The sequence below is a fragment of the Odocoileus virginianus genome, chromosome 27 (genome assembly GCF_023699985.2).
Source record: "Odocoileus virginianus isolate 20LAN1187 ecotype Illinois chromosome 27, Ovbor_1.2, whole genome shotgun sequence".
In the NCBI taxonomy this organism is placed as follows: domain Eukaryota; kingdom Metazoa; phylum Chordata; class Mammalia; order Artiodactyla; family Cervidae; genus Odocoileus; species Odocoileus virginianus.
The window spans coordinates 8,633,700-8,658,542 of record NC_069700.1 but is presented as its reverse complement, the minus strand read 5'-3'; the positions used below and the strand labels follow the sequence as shown (position 1 = coordinate 8,658,542).

Genomic DNA, 24,843 nt, shown 5'->3' with positions numbered 1-24,843 from the left:
GGCCCAACTCTCCTAGACACCCCGTAGTGTCCCACAGACATCACATCTTCCACAGCCCTCCACACGCTGCATTTGAAATGACCTGCTGCTTCTCTCTGGAGTGGAGATTTCCTGCAGCAGAAAATAAGGCTGAATCTACCATCTCAGAGATCCACCTGGGACCTGGCAACTACTGGAACCTTGAAGAAATGAGTGCTCCTGGACCCTGCTTCCCTGAGATTCCCATTCCTCTGCGGGTTAAAAAGTGTCACTTTGCCCAGCCCTCAGAATCCTTCCCGGGTGGCTCAGAATCTGCCTGCACTGCAAGAGACCTGGATTCAATCCCTGAGTCGGGAAGATCCCTGCAGAAGGAAACGGCAACCCACTCCAGTATTCTTGCCTGGAGAATCCCATGGACAGAGGCGCCTGGAAGGGTACAGCCCACAGGGTCGCAGAGTCGGACAGAGTGATTCACACACACAGCACCCTCGGCCTCTCCGAAGAGTTTGAAAACAGAGCTCGTCTACATCTCTTAATCACCAGCAGTCCAAGTGGGCTCTTCACCACTCCCCACAAGGAACAGACACCATCGACTGAATCCTGAAATAACCTGGGCGCTTCATCTCCTAGCAGAGTACACCCAAGCCCTTCTCTGTACCTCAGTTTCCTCATTCATAATATGGGAATGATGGTCAAAGACCCATCAAAAGGAACTGCTGTGAGAATCAAATGGACTAATACATGGAAACAATTTAGAATATTTAGAATAGTGGCCAGCACACCGTAAGTGCCACATATACACCTGTCACTGTTGCCCTGCTAAGGGCCAATTCTTTCGGAAGACCGTCTCTCCCATGGAGAGTTAAGGAAAAAAGTTGGGGTAAGTAACAGAAAGGCTCTCCAAGGGGACTGAGCTGACAGTCTATTCAATTCTAGAAAATTCTTCTCCCTATTTCTAATCAAAGGTCTAGTTAAAAGACCATGCCAGAAAAACACACATCTCACCTTAAACCATCTAAACTCAGAGGATCAATTAGTGATGTCTCCCGCCCAGCTGTCACTTGGTAAGATCAAGAGGTGTCACTTGCCATCAGATATGCATACACAACAGTTCCATACATTTAAGTGCTACCCAGGGACTTTGTATCACTCCAAGAGTTTAGAAAATCTCACAGACACCAAGGCCTGGGGAGGCTGTCTTCCTGTCCTGGGAACGGTGGCCTCGTGGAACGTGAGAGTCCTGGTGCTGGGATACACCTAGGAACAGTGCTGGGCCAGAGGTGAAGTCAGGAGTCGGGGTCAGGAGACTAAAGCCACGTGTCCACAGGGTCAGAAAGCAGAAAACAGAAAGAAGTGGCAGAAAGGTTCTCCAAGGAGAGGACGGTCTGGAGAAAGCAGGTAAGGAGACTCCATCCGAGGACAGGGAACCCAGAAAAGGATGGCAGTACCGTGCTGTGCAAACACAGCTGCCAGGAGCCCTGGGACACCTTCTTCCCCTCCTGACTTCCCAGGCTTCCCGACCACGGCCCTAAGAAGACCAGGCCAGTGAGAGTCAGCCTAGGGATCAGAAATGACACGTTCCTCCGGCGCCTGCCTCCCCGCTCTCCGACCCAGGATAACACACGGGGGCTCAGGCCAGGGGGCAGTGAGGCACACAGGGCACCTTCAGCCCTGCTCATCCTGGTCTGGGGACCAAGAACGTGCCTGTGCTAGAAGCACAGGGGAGACAGTGCGAATAACACATTCCAAAGGGAGCCTGCAACCCGTCCTGCCGTTTAGGCCAAAGAAATCCACACACATTCCACAGAGGGTCCTGGACAACCCCAGCCTGAGGCTGCTCAGTCACCAAGGGGCCTCAATCCCCACCAGCTCCAGACTCCTCCAAGCTCCACCTGCTGCCTCCTCCAACAACTGCGCTCTACCCCGCCTCCCCAGCCACCCAGATCCTCCTGCTGACCTGGGCTGCATCTCCATAAAGGGTGTGGCGAGGGACTTCCCTGATAGCTCACTTTGGCAGCACATACACTAAAACGGGAACGGAGAAGATTAGCATGGCCCCTGCGCAAGGATAACAAACAAATCGTGAAGCATTCCATGTTTTTTGGCCTTCCCTTGTGGCTCCACTGGTAAAGAATCCATCTGCAATGTAGGAGACCTTGGTTCGATCCCTGAGTTGGGAAGATCCCCTGAAGAAGGGAATAGCTACCCACTCCAGTATTCTGGCCTGGAGAATTTCATGGACTATATACACTTTTCTTGGACACTAGTCATGTGCACAGTCAAGAGGGCCTAACATGGGACAAGCAACACATGGGTGGACTCCACAAGATGCTTCGTTAAATGAGAAAAGGGTCTGCTTCTTGTAAACCAAAAAAATGCAAAACATTGTTCGGAAACCCCCAAATCACACCATACAGGCAACAACCTGCCAGTTAAAATTCCGAGAGAGCAACAGGCAACAGGGAATCCCATAAACTTCCATAAATGATGTCATGTGCAAACCCAGCTAGATGTCATGCTGATTATTAGAACAGCTTCCACGGTTCCTCAGACACCAGGGTCAGGCCCATGTCACCAAGGGGACACAGGAGAGCACTCCTCAACAGCCTGCCAGTGTCCTGAGTGGGACCGGAGAGGTCTGCACAAAGCCTGGGGATGCTGCTATAGGGAAGAACGAACCTAATCATGACCTGGGGGGTGGGGGGGGGGGGGTGTTGACGACACATGCCCCCCTGCAGTGGACAGTGAGAACCCTGGCTCCCACAGCTCTCCACTATTCAACTGGAGTCACCCGACCTTCAGGTTCACCTTGGTGGCCACTTAATCAGGGTATGCAGAGCTGAGAGATGCAAACTCCCATCCAAGCAGGAAAGGAGAAGGGATGCCCTGAGTAGGCACCACCCCCTTTGCCTCTGAAAGCCAACAACCAGGTGAAAAGCGTAACCTTCAGAGAGATGGAGGAAGGGCCCACTATCATCACAAAGTCATCATGGATTTATCAGGAACAGTCACTTGAAACAGAAGCAACTTAGGACCTTAGATGGATGTCTACTACCAACATGCTCTGGATGGAGTGAGATTTTCTATTTATAAGTCAACTGCTTCTTTATTTTGAAAACTTCCTTTTGATTGCATCAGGGCCTACTTATGCAATTCACTTTTTTCTTTTCTGATGACTAATTAAACAGAAGGTTATGACTGTGACTAAGACAAAGCGCAAACATGGTAGTTATATTTCCTGTGCTGTGTTTCTCTCAGTCAACACTCAAAGAACAGGTAGGAACTTCTGCTTCTGGCTAAGACAGAGAGATAGGGACAGGAATCCCCCTCCAGCCTGAAAGAACTGAAAATCCACACGAGACAACGGGCATCACACAACAAAACCCTGTGGTTCCTGAGACACAAATGACTGCCCAGACTACTGCCCTGACACAATTTTCAGGCCAGAGCACATGGAGGGGAATGCAAGAAGAATCCAGAGGAACCCCTGAGTTGAGGAGAAGGAACTGAGATTTTGGGGAGGAACAAAATGTATAGCGTGGAGTACTAAAGAGGCAAAAGTCAGACAGAAAACTCTGTAATCTGTGGAGGATCCTCCTCAAGTACTTGCTGAGTACTAGTGAACACATGTGTGAGGGAAGTACCCAAGGAAAAGTACCACAAGAAAGGACTACGGGGAACGCTCTCCAAACCCAACACAGGGCTGAGAACCATGCTTTGCCAAAATGGTACGCATAACTCACAGGGTTCTCCCTGAGCAGCTGGGAAAACTTATCCCTATACCAAATGCTGCTCTCTGGCCTTACCTAACAAAGCATAAAAGGCTCAAAGTTTCCTGGTAACCTAATCATGCTGCTAAGTCGTTTCAGTCGTGTCCGACTCTGCACGAACCTGTAGACAGCAGCCCACCAGGCTCCCCCGTCCCTGGGATTCTCCAGGCAAGAACACTGGAGTGGGTTGCCATTTCCTCCTCCAGTGCATGAAAGTGAAAAGTGAAAGTGAAGTCACTCAGTTGTGTCTGACTCTTCGCGACCCCGTGGACTGCAGCCCACCAGGCTCCTCCGTCCATGGGATTTTCCAGGCAAGAGTACTGGAGTGGGTTGCCATTGCCTTCTCCAAATCATACCCTAGAGCAATGCTCGAGGAGAGTCAGAGAGACACAAACATACCCAGAACCCAAAAGAAGAAAACTCATGATATGCCTGGCATCCAACAAGGAGCCACGGGGCAAGCAAAACAGCAGGAGGACATGACCCGCGTCGAGTGGAGGGACATCAGTTAAGCCAAACTGACCCCCAAGTGACACAGAAGATAGATCAGCAGACAGAGACACTAATAACATCTATTATAACTCCATTCCCTATGTTTAAGAAGGTAGAGAAGATTAACCTCTATTAGGAGAGGCAATGCTGCTGCTAAGTCGCTTCAGTCGTGTCCGACTCTGCAACCCCATAGATGGCAGCCCACCAGGCTCCGCCGTCCCTGGGATTCTCCAGGCAAGAACACTGGAGTGGGCTGCCATTTCCTTCTCCAAGGAGAGACAATAAAAACAATTAAAAAGACAACAATGTCTGCAGTGAAAAATACATGTCCACAGATTCTAGACTGAAATTATCTAAAATGAAATACACAGAGAAAAAAAAAGACTGGAATAAAATGAACGGAGCATCCATGAGCTGTGAAAAAAACTTGGAGCACCTGGATGCACATGCACCTGAAATCCCAGCAGGGGAACACACATAAAAACTGTACTTACTGAAATCTTTTCCAAAACTGATAAGTCTACAGAACTGAGAAGCTCTATAAACCCCAAATACAAGAATCAAAGAAAACTATATGAAAAGCATATTGCATGATGCTGTACGTGCTTAGTTGTGTCTGACTCTTTGTAATCCCATAGACTGTAACCCACCAGGCTCCTCTGTCCATGGGATTTTCCAGGCAAGAATACTAGAGTGGGTTGCCATTTCCTTCTCCAATTACATGATAGACTTTAAAAAAAAAAAAACACAACCTTTAGAAGTAGGCTTGTTGCCGGACACTCACTATAAGCCAGGAGATGGTGGAGCTGTACCTTCAACAAATTCCACAGGGGAGGGGAGGAGGAGGAACTACTGACCTACAATTTTATACCCAGCAAAAATACCTTCCAAAAATGAATGAGAATTTCTTACAACTGCATGTGATTCTACAATCCCAGTAGAAAGTTTTTTTAAAAAGTGAGGGTGAAACAAAGACCATATCAGACATAAAAAACCTGAGATTCATTCAACACCAGCAGAAATGAGGTGTGTTAAAGCCCTACAGCCAGAACCCAACGGAAAATGATAACAGAAAGCCATTCAGATCAAAAGGAAGGAAAGAAGAACACCAGAAATGAGCACTGTGCGGGTAAACTGTGCAGGCAAGCAGGCTGGACCCAGCTCCATTTACATTATTTACATTTATTTAAATCCACAGATCATTTTCTACAGTTATTAAAGGTGCCAAATAATATTCAGTTCCTCAATTTTGCCCCTTTCTACTTCCTGTAAATGGAAAATATGTTTCAGTCAAGATAGCTCTGAATTCAGTAGTGCATTTGACATTAAACTATACCACTAGTGCATTCTGCTCAACAAATATGTAAAAACTATCAAGGCTTTGAAAATTCTAATTCTTATGGGAGGGTCACATTGAGTAACTCCTATTTCTAACACTGAGTGCTGCCAAGCAAGTCCTTCTTCCTTCTAAACTTGGAGGTAGCAAATTATCTTATGTTAACACAGTAATTCAGAACAGAAATAAGGAAAACTTATATTTGACAATTCAGCTATAAAAGTAATACCCATTAAAAGCCTAGGAGAATTCGCATCATCCTGAACATATATTCATCTCCAGAACTTAAACATCACCATGTCTTCAACCTTAAAAGAATGCTCCACATTCAAAATCCAATCTCCTAGAGCAGGGCTGTCTTTGAACTCTGTACCTCTTACACTACCAAAGGCCCAAATAACTAAAACACAGCAGCTCTTTAACAAAAGAAAACATTTCTGTCCCTGCAGAGGCATGGTCCACACTTATTTTATTTTTTTTTAACTACGTAAGACTCATGTAGTTTGCTTTTTGAAGTGTGTCAGGGCGTCTTGGTATTAAGTACTATTAAAAATAGGGGCCACCCCCAAGGGCTTGTGTGTGACCTACATGTGAAGAGTCCAGACAGCACCTGCACAAACTACAGCCTGGCCCCTCATGCCTGCTCTGTGCAGGCAAACACCTGGTCACACCAAGCTTTGTGGGAGAAATTCACACCCTACCATTACAGTCCTTCCTGTGACTCAGTAACTTCAAAAAAAAAAAAAGAGGGACACATGCCTACACTTTTCCATCAACCCACAGATGGTGTTGATGGTGGTGCCACGGAGAAAAGACATGAATCACGATTTGCATAAATCAAACTAAGACACATCTGAGAAGTCTTCAATGAGTCTGCATGTCCCCATACAGCAATTCATGTGTCACAGGTGCTGATGACAGCTTGTATCTCATACACAGTCCTTACTATATACCTGGGAGCTTTTCATGAATCAACTTGTTCAGGACACAAAACCCCTCATGAGGTGGTTACTACTGTCACAGATATCTCACAGATGAGGAAACCGAGGCCCAGTGACATTGCAGAACCTGCCCAAGAGCATGTAACAAAGAGATGACGGAACCAGAAGAAGTCACGTGGTACGGCTCCAGCGCATGCTCCTAGGCACTGAGCCACATACAAGGTCCCCCATGACACGTCCCTGAGAACAACCATTTAGAGGTGTACCCTGACCAACTTCTTTGTACACCTTTCCACCACAAAGACAACCCCTATCCTGACCATAACCACCATCCCAAGTTTCTCACAGGCCATCCACACCTGACTGACAAAACCTGTCCATTCTGGTTTCTAAAAGATATTCAGATACTTCTTGCAGGAAACACAAATGTTATGATAATCAAGTGTAATGGAAGAAGCTTTAAGGTGGTGGAGGTAAGGAGCCAGGTAATACGGCCACCAACAAATTCAAAAGGGGTTGATTAGATGCTGAAAGTCTCTCTAATGTTTCCATTCTAAACAGTAAGAACTAATTACTATTCATTTTTAAACATAGTTTATCAAATTCACCTACCACGATGATCAAAAGAAACAGAAAACCAACACCCAGGAATCCCACCAGTGCCGAGTCCTCCAGACCTTCAATGGCTGGGCTGCTCTGCCTGTCGACAGGCAAAGACCTTCTAGAGAGGCTGGTTTTTCCTTTCATAAAGAGTAACTTCAGAGGATGACTTTTTAAAATAACTAAGAGATTCCTTTTATTTTTGCCTCAATTCAGGAAAATAAGTCCTTTGGAACTCTCGATTCTCCTGCTGTCTATGTGCCAAAAAACCCCCAACTTCAGTAAACCCAATGGCAGCAACCACACAGAAGCAAACATAGCTTAGGGGCTTCCGGTAGAAAAGTAACAGTGCAAACACATGAGATGTTTTGACTAAAGACTTAAGAAATGTGTTACAAGCATCAATCAGAAAATGGAATTGCTTCAACTTGCAGGCTGGAAATTTAGGGCAAGGTCTAAACTGAAGTTGGCATAGTCTACACTTAAGATTTCAATTTTTCTTAAGCAAGTCAAACACATAAATTCCCTTTCTAACCAAGACGAAAGGCATTATTAACTGGTGACCCTAAAAACATGTACCTAAAAAGAGCAATTAATTGCACAAAAAGAGCAAGCTCCATATCATTCTAAAGAGAGAGGTAACACTTTTTCCAAAACAAACACATAAACCATGACTCTGATTAGAATTCAGTGTTCTCTCCCAGAAAGTCTAAATGTCAACCGAGAATACAAGTGGTCCATCACAGAATATGCTCTCTGCATGTGTACTTTTGGGAATTTTAGACACGAGGCAAAAAGCAGAATCTAGTCAACAATCTGCCCAATGCTTGAAGCAACATTTCAAAATTACCGTTTAGGTAGTTACTCTGGGCTTGGGATCAGCAGACACAATATAACTTTAAAAAGGTATGTTACGTGTAAGAAGGTTGGCACTGAAATCTGACAGTAACTGACAAAGCTCCAGGAACTCGGATTCCAGTTTCTATGATCTGCCTAACAAGGTAGGGCATGTACCATATAGTTTATACTAAATGTTCATGCTAAATACCAACAAGAAATCAAAAGAGCTCTTTTAAAGCCAAGTAGTAGTAAAAGTTATTTTTTATTTGCTGTGTACCCTGCAACACAACAAGACATTTATGCCCTAACTACACTATCCCTTCGTAAACAACAAAGCTCCCTTCTGCCATGCAGGCCACCCCAGACCAGCTCTGAATGTAGCTTAACCTGTCAAACCTGAATCTATACTATATCCCTGGGTAGATTTCACTAGTAGAGTGTGATCGTAACTCCCCAAAATGCTGTCACGAATCCTTAACTCAGTAAAACAAGGCACTCAGCATGCTAATAATTAAACAGATTAGCAATGGGTTAAGTTTTCCCTAAGTTCCCCTGAACAAAGTTTCTCTTTTCTGGTGCCCTGGAGAATTAAAGCTAATTGACTGATTTGCACACAGCTGCCACACAAGCACTACAGTCGAGTGCAAAGAGGAAGCCGTGCAAAGAGGAAGCCGGCAGCACTACCATCTGAGAAAGGCACCGGGAGCCAGGGACAAAGGGCTCCCCACCCCCACCCCCACCCCAAGAGAATGAAGCCTGATGACCTTCTTAATACCCCCTTGCTGACCAATCCCAGCAGAGGTGAAGGTGATGGCCAGCCACAAAGCTAAAATACTGGTCACTGTCACTTCCAACCACAATCACAGAATTCTGTTGTCCAAATACAGATGAAAAATGATGCCAGCTATACAACTGCCCCCCCCCCACCGCCCCACCCATGTTTGGAAACATGGATAGTATTATTACACATTCCAATACGTTTACGAATGTGATTTAAAAAAAAAAAAAAAAAATATCCTTTAACCCCCTGCTCTTGTGATGATGCACTTTTCAAATTGGGACAGAGCAAGCGTCTGTCACAGAGCATCTGAAACATAAAAGGTTTCCAGTGAGACACTCAGCCAAGTGTCTTTAAAAAGAGTAGCATACAAGGTCCAGTACACTGGCGAGACAGTTCTTACACATGCTTGCTAACTGTACTAAAAACAAATCCAAGGAGGAGCAAGAGATAAAGGTGGTAGAAATTAATACAGACTCCATACCATGAGTTTTCTAAAGCAAGACACTACACAACAGGAAAACAAAGGCTTGCAGCTAATGGCTCTCCAATTTCAGATCTAAAATGCAGATCTATTACAGATACTTAAGTATCCACACATGGCTACCCTTGTCCTTTCCTCCTTATTTGCTGCCAAATTCAGTTCTTCATTAGATACACACATCAAGATGGTTTCTGAAAAGTAACTGTAACTGTATACAGAAAGGGTACACAAAGTCCAGACGGGATTATTTTCCTCCCCTTTTCCCATCCTCTCCAACAAACAGATTCTAAGAACAAGTAAGTAATCTTGTCATCCAGGAAAACACTGAGTATGAGAAGAGAAATGGAGTGAAATGAAATATAAATTCTCAATGGGGGCAGGGGGGGAAATCACATCATACATGAGACATGAAATAAGGAAGATAACTAAAAAAGGGTTTTTAAAAACACTCAATTAAAAGTGTTATTATATAATGTCACTATCACTGTCTGACCATGAAGCCACAGCTCTTGTCAAAGTACCATAGCCAACTTCCTGATCAAGCTATCTTAAGCTTATTTTAGAAAGTCATTAAAAAAAAATTAAAAACCTGCTGGTAAATAAATTCTATGAACTGATTTCACACCTACTTATTTGGTTAACACCAAATGGATTTTGCTTTCCTAACAAGGGGAGAATTTTTCTTAAAAACACCACATTTAAATCTTCGTATTTACACCTCTGTAGTAATGGCAAAATACCATCTAATATACTCAAGAATACAACTGATGAAAATCAATTAAAATGAACAGCAAAGGCAGGAATTACAAACTGGCAACTCTCTGGCCAAAATTTTTATAGCAGGAACTTGTTTTGTTTGGCTCATACCATTTTTTGTGTGTGTTTTACTCATCTTTAATGATAATTAGTGGACAATATTTAGGAACCAGGATATTTGATACAAAAATCCAGAATTCTGGCTCCTCTGTGAAAAAAATCAAGAGACTGGGTGAGTGGGCCCAAGTTTGTTCCCACTTGTACAAAACTGGCACCTAGTTTGAAGTCCCTGGTTTAAGGCACGAATATGTTCAGCCTTGGGTACTAACCTTTTCCTCGACGGCCCTTCTTCAAAATCTGAAGAACTAACATCGTTGCTAGTCGAGGACACTTGGGATGCATCGTCCTTCTCATTCTCTGACTGTTCTGATGCTGGTCCTAATCCCTTAGACTGGCCATTACCAAGGAGCCCTACAGGTGAAAAAAGGGGACAAACACTTAAATACATGACATAAGGAAGCAGCACTTTACCACAGTTAACCCTACACAGTGGCCGATGAGGGCAGACAAGAAACTCGACAGGAGAGAACCAGAAGGTATGGATCCCCTGAGAATGGAGGGGAGAAGTCCCACCTCATCCTACTTTCGACCTTACAGAAGAGTGGAACAACTGCCAAAGAAATGACACCAACAGTAAGCAATACAAGCAGAAATGTGTTATCGTAATAATATACTACAGGGTTCTTTCTAAAGTACATCAACTGGGCTTCCCAGGTGGCGCTAGTGGTAAAGAATCCACCTGCCAAGGCAGGAGACGTAAGTACATCAGCATCTTTCAGGACTGGGGGAAGAAAAGTACTTCACATACTACCAATTCAAACTAGTTATCCTTCCAGGACCACATATTTACTGCAGAAAACACTAAAACCCTTTTGGGAATTGCCTTCAGGAAACAGTAACTACCACCCAAGAAAAAGCATCAATCATTGCTTTGTAGCCATCTATCGGTTCTTAACGAGAAATCTGACTGGACAACTTTCTCTTCATAGCAATCCTTCCCATCAGAGCCACCACGTTTGAAGCTGACCATCTCAAAGGATAAAGATTCTCCGTGACAGCATACATGGTGCCATGCTGAAGAGGGGTCTCAGGGCCCCAGGGTGTGCTTCTAGTAACCCAAGCTGGAGAAGGGCCTGCACTGAGAGATATGGAAGTTGTTTAGCAGCCAGGTCACACTAATGGGTAACAGCTGAATAAAAGCCTCGTCCTTCCAGAGCTCAGACATCCTTCCATCCAATCCAGGGTTCTGGATACAATTTAGTTTCTACCAATGGGGGGCTTGAACCCGCACAAGTGTCCACAGCCACTGGCCCCCAGTTTCACTGCCTAGTCAACCAGCCTCTGGGCATCGGCAGAAATGCTAACACAGTGCCTACATTCTCACAGCCACAGGGTTTGGCTTTTATATAAAGCCAAAAGGGCAGGAGTCTTTTGTTCTCTCAACACTTTCAGCAAGTTTGTGAGCATTTATGTCCCTGTATTAAATCCCGTTTTAGCTGAAGCATTGAGAGAGTGGTTCCTATTAGTCGCCATAAACACTATATTCCACACACTGAGTAGCATTTTCAGGAAGAAAACAGTATACTGCAACGAAACCCTGGGACTTGGCCTGCTTATCCATTTCCCCAGTTATCTGTTTTTACATCATTTCAGAGTATGAATAACAACATAAGGCTGGAAACCTAATACAATGCAGTAAATGAAATCCCGTGGCTGTCACTTAGGCTTGGGGCTCTGGGAGTCATGACTACAATATGGAAATGAAAACACAGACAACTTCCCAGAGAAAGAGAAAAATGTGGGGAGTGTGCACCGTACGACAAACAGGAGACATAACTGGAGGGAAATCTATGGGTCTGAGGGTTGAAGTGTGGCCAACATTTCAAAGATGAGAGCAGTGCTATTCATTAGAGTAACCACCAGTCACACGGTGCTGCCGAGCATTTGAAATATAGCTAGTGTGAGTAAGAGGATGAATGATTATTTTTATTTAACCACATTTAAAACTCACTGTAACTACCATTTCTAAAATAATTTCATATTAATTCTAAAAATATTGTGGACAAATTATTAGGTTACATCAAACATATTTAAATTAGTCTTACCTGCTTCTTTCAGATTTTCTAATGCAGCTCTAGAAGCTAACACTACATACGTGGCTGAAATAACCTCTCCCCTGCTCAGCACTAGATGAGGGCCCTGCAGTAAGGCAATGGGTGGCGGCTGGTCCCCACCCCCAACCAGACGTGTTAACACAACCACACAACAGTCCCCTAGACAGCAGGAGGATGCACAGCACACTTACAAACGCAGATTAGGAGAGTAGCCCAGAGACAGAATATAAGTCAATGGATGAACAACCACACTTGAAAAGGATAATGAATATGAAATAAAAATTCTCATTATGGAACCATATATGAAACTAACATTTAAGGGGGCATATATCTGTAAAATCAAAGTGTATTCCCGGTGGAATTCACATTTTTCAATAGTACAAAAGGACTTTAAGGAGAATAAAGCGGGAAAGGAGGAAGGAAATATAACTATTTTCTGCACACCTGCCATATGCCAGGGCACTGGGGACAGAGGCATAATCCAGCAAATCTAAATTTTAGTAGTGACAGGACATATACCTGTGTGTGTGAGCTAGCCGTATGGAGCCCTGAACTTGCAGGGCAAGCCAGAGTGGAAGGCAGTGAAGATGAATCGCTAGAACAAGCAAAGCTGCCAACAGCAAGGCAAAGAGCACGAAGCTGGCATCTGCAACCACCTAAAACCAAAGGCTGAGGCGGTGGCGGTGGCGCAGGAGCAAGCAGCAGTGGCCGTGCTGAAGCTGAGTTTGGGACAAGGAGCAAACAGGAAGGAGGTGCCGCTGGGCGAAATCGGGGGCAAGTCCTTGCTCTCCCCTGTGGGGCACAGCAAGGCCTCAAGGGCCTGCTGAGGGAGCAGGCAGCCCGTGAGTGCATGCGTGAAGGAATGAGTGGAGCAGAGACAAGCTCAGCTGTCCAGTGACAGAGAACCTCGGCAGACTGTGAAGAGCGCTGACCCTCAAGCTGGAGCACCAGTTAGAATCACCTGGAGGCTCAAGCACTGGGCCTCCTCCTAACAGGCTCTTTTAACACAGATGCTGGCTCTGCTTTGGCTGCTCTGGGGACCACACTCTGAGACCCACTACTGCAGGGGGAGCAAGAGATCGAGTTGCTCTAAGACACTGTAAAGCTCTGGGGGAAGCCTGCACTAGATCCCAGGAAACTGACTATGTTTGTACTGTCGTAACAACTCACAGTAAGGCACCCAAACCCAAAGTTCCGCTGGGGGGTTCATTCTTCCACCTTGGATCATCAATTTTGTGAAGGGGAAGAGGGCTGCTTACAATACTTGACCACAAAGCTATGGTAAGTCTGCTAATAGTTCAGTTCAGTCGCTCAGGCGTATCCGACTCTTTGCGACCCCATGGACTGCAGCACGCCAGGCCTCCCTGTCCATCACCAACTCCCGGAGTTTACTCAAACTCATGTCCATCGAGTCGGTGAAGCCATCCAACCATCTCATCCTGTTGTTCCCTTCTCCTCCTGCCTCCAACCCCTCGCAGCATCGGGGTCTTTTCCAATGAGTCAACTCTTCACATCAGGTGGCCAAAGTATTGGAGTTTCAGCTTCAGTCCTTCCAGTGAACACCCAGGACTGATCTCCTTTAGGATGGACTGGCTGGATCTCCTTGCAGTCCAAAGGACTCTCAAGAGTCTTCTCCAACACCACAAAAAAGCATCAATTCCAACACCACTGGTTGGATCTCCTTGCAGTCCAAGGGACTCTCAAGAGTCTTCTCCAACACCACAAAAAAGCATCAATTCTTTGGCACTCAGCCTTCTTCACAGTCCAACTCTCACACCCATACATGACCACTGGAAAAACCATAGCCTTGACTAGATGGACCTTTGTTGGCAAAGTAATGTCTCTGCTTTTTAATATGCTATCTAGGTTGCTCATAACTTTCCTTCCAAGGAGTACACGTCTTTTAATTTCATGGCTGCAGTCACCATCTGCAGTGATTTTGGAGCCCAAAAAATAAAGTCTGACACTGTTTCCACCGTCTCCCCATCTACTTCCCATGAAGTGATGGGACCAGATGCCATGATCTTAGTTTTCTGAATGTTGAGCTTTAAGCCAACTTTTTCACTCTCCTCTTTCACTTTCATCAAGAGGCTTTTTAGTTCTTCTTCACTTTCTGCCATAAGGGTGGTATTATCTGCATATCTGAGGTTATTAATATTTCTCCCGGCAATCTTGATTCCAGCCTGTGCTTCTTCCAATTCAGCGTTTTTCATGATGTACTCTGCATATAAGTTAAATAAGCAGGGTGACAATACACAACCTTGACGTACTCCTTTTCCTATTTAGAACCAGTCTGTTGTTCCATGTCCAGTTCTAACTGATGCTTCCTGACCTGCATATAGGTTTCTCAAGAGGCAGGTCAGGTGGTCTGGTACGCCCATCTCTTTCAGAATTTTCCACAGTTTATTGTGATTCACACAGTCGAAGGCTTTGGCGTAGTCAATAAAGCAGAAATAGATGTTTTCCTGGAACTCTCTCGCCTTTTTGATGATCCAGCGGATGTTGGCAATTTGATCTCTAGTTCCTCTGCCTTTTCTAAAACCAGCTTGAACATCTGGAAGTTCGCGGTTCACATATTGCTGAAGCCTGGCCTGGAGAATTTTGAGCATTACTTTACTAGCACGTGAGATGAGTGCAATTGTGCGGTAGTTTGAGCATTCTCTGGCATTGCCTTTCTTTGGGAGAGGCAGCTGCGCGGGCGCAGGAGGGCTGAGAGGAGCTACTCCACGTTCAAGGTCAGGAGGGGCGGCCCTGAGGAGATGCCCCACGTCCAAGCTAAGGAGCAGCGGCTGCGCTTTGCTGGAGCAGCCGCAGAGAGATACCCCACCATCCAAGCTAAGGAGCAGCGGCTGCACTTTGCTGGAGCGGCCGCAGAGAGATACCCCGCGTCCAAGGTAAAAGAAACCCAAGTACCCAAGTGAGACGGTAGTCGTTTCGAGAGGGCATCAGAGGGCACACACACTGAAACCATCATCACAGAAACCAGCCAATCTGCTCCCAGTAAACAGGGTTAAAAAGTAACAAATAATGGGGAGGGGAGAGAAGTGTTCCTATGACTCACTGAAAAAGACCCCAATGCTGGGGAAAATTTGAAAGCAAAAGGAGAAGGGGGCAGCAGAGGATGAGATGTTCAGATAGCATCACCAACCCAATGCACATGAGTCTGAGCAAACTCCGGGAGACAGGGAAGGACAGAGAAGCCTGGCGTGCTGCAGTCCATGGGGTCACAGTCAGACACGACTGAGCGATTGAACAACCACCATCTCAGAGACATCACCTAGATAGAGGATTTAATGTTTCTTTTCTCAGGAAAAAAAAAAAAAAAAAAACCTGCCCCCCAAGCACAAATTCAGGGAAACTGAATTATGAAATTTTACATGAAAAGGGGGAATTTTAATTGACTGTATGGGAGCTCAATGTCAGGCTGAGGAAGAGAATGCTCTGAAATGCTGTGGCAAGACAGCTCCATTAAAAAAAAATCAAAGTACCGAGTCCATTGTCCCACGCCCTCATCAGACTGATATCCTGAAAAAACACCAAAGTTTCCCAGGAGAGATGCGTTGTCATTCACTTTCCAGATCAGGAAAACGGGGACCACACAAAGGTGCCGTTTGCCCATCCTGTGAACTGTGGGATGTCAGCTGTTTCCAGCCTTTTCAGGGGTCAAGACTGAGTTGTTCTGCATAGGACTGACTGTTTCAATTTGAGTACCCCCAGCACCGAAAAAGTGTTCATTTATTTCAGTGAGACAGTCTATATGGTTGCATAAACTTGGGCTTTTTCTTTTCTGCACACCCCCACCCAACCCTTCATATCTCTACTGTGCCGGCTACCCTATTTCGTTTTGAAGGTTTTCATCCAACTCATACCACCTGCCAATCCAGGAAGAGCCAGGTCAGCAAGGCGGATCATACCACCACCGGGCAGATGAGCCATTACTAGAACATTATGCAAGCCAGTGCGGGCTGCCTCTCCTCTCCCCAACGGAACAAAGCCCCACCACCAATTTTTATAATGATTTTTAGTCCATGAGAAAGAATCAAACAGCATCTCCTCCTTCAAACACACAAACTGGCTTTATTTTTCCAAACCCCTCCCCCCATCAACACAAACCTCTGTGGGGAGAGTAGGTTAAACAGAGGAGAAGCAGAAAGGCCCACACATTCTGTGCTCACCCCCAACTCGGGCATTCGTTCTCCTCTATTAATATTCAGTAGGTTGAACTTAAATTAAACCACATCTATTGTCTTTCACAAAAGCAATAAATATGAGCTGAAAATTCCAAGTCGCTGCGGTAAAGGCGGGTTGGGCACTGCCTCCAACCTTGGCAAGTCACCATCAGCTGACAGGGCGGCGAGGCACAGGCCACCCCGAGGGCAGTGCCTGTGCCCAGGAGCGGAGAGTCGGGAGGAAACAGAACTCAACAGCGCTGCACCCCACCTCCCATGTGAGCCGGCAATGCCCCCAGACGGGTCCTGACTAAGCCCGGAACAGCAGCAGCAAAGAGGAAGGCCGTTTCCTTGCTGGGGGCTGCCCGTGTGTGCGCGGGAACTTCTGCCCCTGGCTGTAATATAAAAGGTGCTGGGACATTTGAAACACAAATGAGGCCAAAGATTCCCTCAGCTAAGCAGTGATGAGAGCTACAGATTTCAGAACAGAAATGTACGCAGAGAAGGAAAATCTGTCCCAACCTCTGAAAGGGGGGATGAGCATGGGCAGTGCTTCTAATGTGATGATGTTTTAGACACAAAGAAGTTTTCCCAGTCCTCCTATTAGCTACCCATACAGGACAAAATACACAATGGAAGAAAACTCTAAGGCTTCTTGTTTCACAAAAGCAAGGCCTAGAGAAGGGTTAAAGAGAAAGAAAAACAAGGAGACCTTTGAAGCTGTTCCCGAGCTTCCAAAACATCTGGAGCACACCAAACGTATTAGCATATTAGGGAGAGTCAGTGTATTCGGCTTTGTTGTAGAAGAGATGCACAAAAGGTAATTCTGTATTATGGAGCCAATGCCCGTCTGTCACCCTGTCACTGCGAGACAAGGTATCACATTACATATTAAACAGTCAAGCATCCAAAGAGAGCTTTCATTTGCAGCAGCAGCAGTGCAAGTGTGTGTGTGTGTGTGTGTGTGTGTGTGTGTTGAGGGAGGGGGGTGGCAAGACATAAAAGCAGTCCCCTTGGCCGAGGTAGGACCCTCTCTGAGGCACTTAGACTGTTTTGCTGCCATTTAGTGGAAAATAAAGCCTATTTTCACTCAAATTTTGAAAGAAAAATTGGATTGTTTGCGTTGTACATGCGGATGCTGGGGAAAACTTGGCTGGGGCCAGCTTCACGGAGTCAACATGAAAATGTAGTTTAAACCCAACTGTACACACTCGGGTCAGCAGCTGAGCTTTTGGATCGATCCTTGGGTCCAGGGAAGTGGGTGAGCAGGGCAGGGGGGTCTGCAAGGCGAAGCCCAGGCCGGTCCACTGACACCCTCTCCGCCACAAAACACCAAGGTGGCTGAGAACAAACCACAGTCGTGAGGCACGGTGTCACTGCCACACTCATGGGCAACGAAGCACAGATGAGCAGGCTTTACCACTTCAGCTCCTGGAGGACCTGTGGCCCGCTCCCTCAGGAGGAAGGCCCCTGACAGACCAGGGCGCCCCTTTGTCTGCTTTCAAGTCAGCGATGGCGATTTCCCACTCCAGCCAGGAAAACACAGCCCCAACAGCCCCTCAAAAGAGCCCCCAAGATGTACGTGCACCCAGAACGTAGAGAGAGGGAGGTATGGGTGGAAGGATAGATAAATACAACAGATAGAGAGATGGACAAATTAAGATAAGATAGATGGATAGATAGGCAGGCAAGCACATAGATCGACAGAGAGGCAGGCAGATTACAGAATGCCCCAGGAACCCTTCACAGCCAGACTTTTTCTCCAGAAAACCTTCTTGGACATCTTTTCAGAAAGGATGTTCATTCAAAACCTGACAGTGATAATGTCACAGAAAAGTTGGGCCACCGGGCAGGTAAGGAGAATATCTGACCCTCATCCTTTTCTCCTCTTTACAGAATCAAGCATATGACTCAATTTGAGAGATGTGAACAGGAAGGGAGACAAACAGAAACCCTAGCCCAGGAGGCAGCTCCTCACACCTCGAGGCACAAAGGGAACAAGCACACAGACAGGTCATAAGTACACCCAAGCAGGGGACCAGACCGTTGCTCTGACGAAACCCCAAACCGGTCAGCACCACCAGGAGACAAAAGACCTCTCCTCCCCACGTCCCGACAGGAGTCACAGGAGAGGAGGCTCCAACAAGGACCAAAATGCCACAGCGGAACTTCACACAAGTGCCTCCACCAGAAGGGTCCGGGATCTCTAGGAAAGACGTCTGAATGGGCCCAGAAGCTACTGAGGCTCTAATGGTGATGCCAGTAAGCAGTGCACTGTGTGCGTGAGCACAACCCCTCTGCTTCTTTAGGGCGAAGGCTCTTCTCCCTCACTCCCCACCCTTCACCCTTCAGTGGTTCCTACAACAATCAGAACAGGGACAGTGTCTTTTGAGTACAAATGGTTACTGAAACACAAGCATTCACATTGCTCTACGATGAAAAGCTCTGCCTGCACCCAGTCGCCCTCAGTCTCCCACCTTCTCTCGGTCCCTGCCCCCATCCCGGGTCCTCGCTGTGTTTACACTGGCAAACCAGTCAACCTACTTGTAACTGTCCATCAAAAGCACAAATCCTTGGAATCCCCTAAAACATGAAACTCAGGTCTCTTGTCAGCTAAGTAAAAGGGTGTGCTGGACAACTGGCCCAGTGCCAAGTGTCGGAGAGGCCAAAGATTGCCTTCCACATTCAAAAGAAGTGATTAAAGACAGTGTTGGGCTTACGCTGGTGTGGAAAACGAGCTGCAGAACAATGGACGACTGCAGAGCCTGGGAACTCAGAGGCAGACACAGCGGAAGGGAACCCCGCGCGTTTTTGTCAAAATTCTTTTAGATAAACAAGACCAGCATGTCCAAAGTCTTCTGTTCCAATTAGGTGACATGCCAAAATCTGGTTTTATAAATCCTGTAACTTATGCTTCTCAAAGGGAGATTTTCCACAAGCAGAGCACGTTCCCGGATAGTGACATTCTACCTATAATTAAAACGTGTGTGTGTGTGTGTGTGTGTATTTGGAGAGAGAGAATAGGAAAGCTTCATATAGTCATTACGTTTACCCCATAAAATACAGTCACCAAAAGAAACCAGTTCTCCAATATTAAAAAGTCTCTACAAAGTTAAACAAAGCTGGCTTTAACACAAATCAACAAATCCCATAAAGTCATTAGCTTACAGGCACAACTCCAAACACTTAAGTGTCCTGACAACTTAATTCAGAAAGGTAAACAGTCACATCCTCACCCCCAAACATCCCTGGCAGTCTTTTATTCCCTAAGCCCATAAAACAGACCCCACCAAAGTCCTGAACTCTTTGGTATAAGCTTTCCCGTGCACTCACACCTCGCTACATGCAGAGAAGTCAACTGCACACCCACTTCTCAGATGAATATAACAAAGGATAAAGTGGGATATTCAAAATCCAAAAGAAAAAACAAAAATCTGCTGACAGCAAGCTAGCTCAGAGAGGCCTACTGCCTCCTGGAGCTACCTTCTTTCCACGGCTGAAATGTAATGGAAACAGTACAGAAAGCAGAACTCCAGTAACAAGGCAAAGATTTGAGGCACCTAAAATTGATGGCCGCTAAAATTCACCTGTGTTTATACTTAGGCAAACATGTATGAATGCACGAAATATGGGAGCAGAACTGAGAGCACTCAAAGTTTAACCTTTAGGTCTAACCTAGAAGCACTGAGTCTCTGTTTACATGCCTCAGTTTCCTCCATTTTTCAAGGAAAGAGGACAAGAGGCGGAGAAATAAAGTATGAAGGGAAATGAAAACCATGCATACTGTTTATAAAGGAGACCAAAGCTATGGCAGAGGATGAACTAATTTATAATCAAACATCTATCTTTAAATGCTGGGAAATGATCACAGAAACTAGCAACAAAATAAAGGGGCCCAGCCATCACTGGATGGCAATTCAGTCCCCAGAGAAAGGTCGAGATCCATACAAGCCTGACTAAAACTGCAGATTTGGCCAAAATGGTCAACAGAGCTCAATGCTTTAAGAGCGACATGAATTCTCTCTTGTAAATTTCCACAGTGCCTTTGCAGGAGCCACCACTGCCCCCAGGGAGGATACCAAAGCCGAAAGAATAGTAATATTAAGCAAATCACAACACTTTTTCTAAACATACTCTCATATATATATATATACAGCACCTTGCCATCCATAATGGATTTAATCAGGACCCCAGCAGGGAAACCCACAAAAGGCCTATTTCTCCAACAAAAGCCACAGCAGCCTGAAACAAATCTAGAGCTATTTGGTTTTTTATTTTATTCATAGGAACAGACCTTCTATCCCAGGTTCCTCAAGATAAGCCACCAAAAACTGCACCTGACAGGCCCGTGGAGCAGCCATCCTCAGAGCCGGATCATTGCAGAGAGACAGAGAGGAAGGAGGACAGAGGACGGGCGGGAGGAGGGGAGGGCGCGCGCGAGGCAGGCTCGGAGCGCTTGTCAACAATCCTCCCCTGCACGTAACGCGGGCGCCTGCGGATTCCGCCAGTGCAGATTCCGCGCGGCGGGGGGAGGGGAGGCGCCGGGAGGGAAGGTTATTTATGTGGCTGTGAGACTCTAACACCAGAGAGGAGGGGTCTGGGGCTTTTTTCCCCTCTTCCTGATGAATTAGAATGAGAAAAAGGAAAGGCTCAAATAGCCTTTCACCCTGCAATTTCCTCAACCTGCAATGCAGACAAATCCTTATTTTTAGGATCTCTGACACGGTGTGGGGTGGGATGGGGGGCCCCCTTGGATGGGGGCAATTTAATTGTCCACCCTTCTCTGTGCCCAGGGTCAGACTGCTCTCCCCTCCTCGCCCCCGCCCCACCCCCCTCGCTCACACACTTCCCCCTCCCCAGCCCAGCCGCGGGGTCCTAGCATATTTTCAATGGCATCCTTTTTTTAATATCATAATCTGTGTCACTCAGCACTTGCCTTTTTATTTATTTTTATTTGTTTTTTTGGCTGGGAAACCTGGGCAGCTCTCCAGACAGACTGCAGAAATCTCTTTCCACAAGCTCCGCCTCCTCCATCCCGCACCCGCTGCCCCCCTCCCACCCGGGTGCTCCATCACTTCAGTGATGACCGCATGGGCCACGGCTGCCCTCCCCGCCCCCAGCGCCTGGACACCCCGCCCCCAGGCACATAAATTCATCTAATCTAATAAAACAGAAGCTGTTTTCCCTCATTGTTCCTTGCGAATCTTTCACAAAACGGGCTCTGTGGCCTGGCAGCTGCCGAGAGGGGTGAAAAAGGCAGGATTCCAGCAGGGCTGGCCAGCTCCCTGGCCTCAGATAACTGGAGCTCGGATCTCCTTCCCTATGTCATAAGCTGTTTGATTGTTAAAGTCAAAGCTTTTGATGCTTTTGAACTTCAGCTGGCAATTATCAGGTCCAAAGCACATGCTCTGAACACCAGCCCACATTCTCCTCTTTATGCCTCTCCAGAGGGGAAGAAGATGGTGGACACCCTCAGAGAACCCACAAGGCATTGAAAGCTTCACCAGCAGGCTCATCCAAGGGAGCTGGGGAAGGAATGCCCCTTACTCCTACTTTCAGCTTGTAGCTGTTGTTATTTAACTATTGACTGAGCCCCTTCTGGGCTCTACATACATAGATCAAGTTATCCAGACTTCAAAAAAACCCTAGAAGCAGACCTGTCCTGGTTGCAGGGCCAGTGACTATGCATTTTGTCCGCTCTGTTTCACAGCATCTCTACCTGCCTCACTTTCAAACAAAAAACATCAGGAGGCAGATGATGGTCTGCCCAAACCTCTCCTCAATTTCCACCACTTTAAAACCAAAATTACAGGCGAGGCCTTTAAAGATAATCTAGTACAATCCCCCACTTGACAGATGAGTCAACCGAAGCCTCTGTAGTTCTGGTTCTTAACCAAGAGCACGGTGAGTAAATCCTCAACATGCAGAAGGCCATCCAAGAACCTGGGGTCTCTGGGGCCAGGGGCAAGCTAACACACCAGAACAACCTCATGACAAACTCCCTGTAGGATAAAGGGCTGGAAGAGCCTCTGCAACCATTACGCGCCCAGTGTGAGCCCAGAACAGACCCTCATTCAGTTCTCTCCAGTGCAATCTATTCCTATTATACTCAACAACTGTTTGGCGTGTATCCCACTGCAGCATAAGTCATACACAGTCCATTAAAGGACATTTAAGGGGTGACTTTTGGCTCGTCCCTCTTCTTTGTACTGGGACTTGTCTTAGTGGCCTTCCCTGATCAAAAGCACCCAAAAGGGAGAAATGCGAAGGAGATATGAGGCAGGTATTGATTTGGATGTATGGAAATTTTGAAAAAGGGTTAGTAAGAAAATACAAACCACAAGACATAACCAATGAGTCAGAAACGAAGCTTGAGGGTCATGAATTGATAATGGTTATGTTTAATACCCCCACTCCGACCCTCAGACACAGCCCCGGCAGGTAAGTAAGGGCTCTCTGCTCTTTCCCTATCTCTAGTCTCCCAGGCTTCCTCTTCCAATCAACTGAAAAAGTAACAAGGTATTTAAAGTAAAAAAGATAAGGCAACCCACTTCTTGCCTGGAGAATCCCATGGACAGAGGAGTCTGGTGGGCTACAGTCCATGGGGTTGCAAAGAGTGGGCCATGACTGAGAGACTAACACTTTCACACCTTAACAGGATGCTGGGCCCTAGACTGCTCTTACTTCTAAAAGCATAGCAGCATCCGACGACGCACTTTTTGTAGTTCAGTTGCCAGGTTGTGTCTGACTCTTTGTGACCCCACAGACTGCAGCATGACAGACTCCTCTGTCTTCCATTCTCTCCCAGAATTTGCTCAAATTCATCAGACTATGCACTAGGGATTTATTCGCTAAAAGCCCTGTGTGTCCACTCTGGTCTGTGCTCTGCTGCTGGGTCGGGAACAGGAACTGGGAAAACTCCTGGCTGTAATCTTCAGTAGGTTTTGGACTGTCCGGCTAGAACACTGTTTTACCAAAGAGGAAAGCGATCTTCCGCACCAGACTAGAGGGACCAGCATCCTCCAGGAGACACACAAGAACACTGAGAGCCAAGTTCAGCTTCACAATTTCAGTACTGAAATTCTGTTAAGAGGGGAGGGTAGAAAGGGAGACTGGCAATGACTGTTTCTTTATTCAAACAAAGTATGATTGACAGCATCACCAGCTAAACTGCAACATTCAAAGCTCAGAGGAAGTCTCAACTCTTAAATGATTTAAGACAAGACTCCCCCCAATAATGGCAACTTTGTTGAGCCCCCCTTTCTGTAACTTGGGTAAAATACAGAAAGTCTGTGAACTCAATCACTAAAACACTCTCTATTGTGCTTCCTCCTAACTCATTAGTTTTTAAGTTACAGCACAAATATGCATGCCTAAATAGTACATTATTTTACTGTGCACAATTACTAGCTTCACGAAAAGGCTATCACACCATGTTAAGCCTTAGAAGATTTTTCTTCCAGTTCAACATTAGGTTACTAAGATCCCACCATGATTTTGTTTATACTCTGTCCCGTCACTTTCACTATGATTTATCAGACTCTACTGTATGGTGTATGTGTGTGTGCTCACTCAGTCATGTCCAACTCTTTGCGACCCCATGGAACCTGTAGCCCATGAGGTTCCTCTGTCTGTGAGATTTCCCAGGCAAGAATACTGGAGCGGGTTGCCATTTCCTCCTCCAGGGATCAAACCTGCATCTCTTGCATTGGCAGGCAGGTTCTTTACCACCATGCCACCTGGGAAGCCCCATTGTATGGATATTCCACAATTCATTTTGATTCTCTTGTTCATTTAAAGTGTTGCTGATCTGTTGCTATCATGAACCATGTTGCAAACATCCTTCTGCTTGTCCCCTGCAAAGCAAGTGCTACGGTTCCTCTGAGATACACACCTAGGAGTAAAAATTACTAGAAATTCTTGGATACGCAAATATTCAAATTTATAAGTTAACAGCACACTGGTTTCCAAAGTCAGTTTTTTTCTTGTGTACCAGCAATGTATCACTGAACCTCCAAATGTTTAAATATGAAGACCTCTTACTACTCAAGACTCCAGAGTACTAGTCACTTCAACTGATACTTTAGAAGAGATCAGAATTTCAGAAAGGACGTCCTATCCCAAGAAATGCTCTGCAGCCGGCCAGGTACAAGGCTGCCCTCCACCTGATTATCACCTCAATGCCAGGACTGAGGTCTCAAAATTAAGGACCCACCTATGTGCACAACCAAAATGAGCTGGGCCAACTCCAGCAGCTCGCCAGCTGCACTCAGCATTTTAAAAAATACACAGCTGAAGCAAACCCCAAATCTTGGAGGTGGACAAAACTGGAAAAAACAATTCATTTGCTTGCCTTAATCAAATCTGGATATCTAATAATACCCTGTGCTAATTAAGAGAACCTGCTGCCTCAGAAGCATTAAGACCTTATTTTATTCATGTATCCGATCAAGAAGTCAGCCGATATTGAGGGCTGGGATCCACCTCAAAAAGGAAAGACAAGCCTGTCACAGAGCAAACCCTG

At 46.0% G+C, this 24,843-nt stretch overlaps 1 protein-coding gene and 1 pseudogene across 6 annotated transcripts in view; one reads left to right on the top strand and one right to left on the bottom strand.

Moving 5' to 3' along the window:
• JARID2 (jumonji and AT-rich interaction domain containing 2) overlaps positions 1–24,843 on the bottom strand; it is a 230,817-nt gene that overhangs the window by 79,379 nt on the left and 126,595 nt on the right. For 4 of the 6 annotated variants that reach the window (XM_070457079.1, XM_070457078.1, XM_070457080.1 and 1 more), the window contains one exon: positions 10,306–10,447. The exons of 1 other annotated variant lie outside the window; for it this stretch is intronic. In XM_070457079.1, coding sequence (XP_070313180.1) covers positions 10,306–10,447 — 142 coding nt within the window. Of the gene's footprint in view, positions 1–10,305; positions 10,448–20,613; positions 20,719–24,843 lie in introns of those variants that run through there. One more of the 6 variants, XM_020876011.2, reaches the window with a different exon arrangement.
• LOC139031663 (U6 spliceosomal RNA) lies at positions 1,983–2,081 on the top strand (annotated as a pseudogene).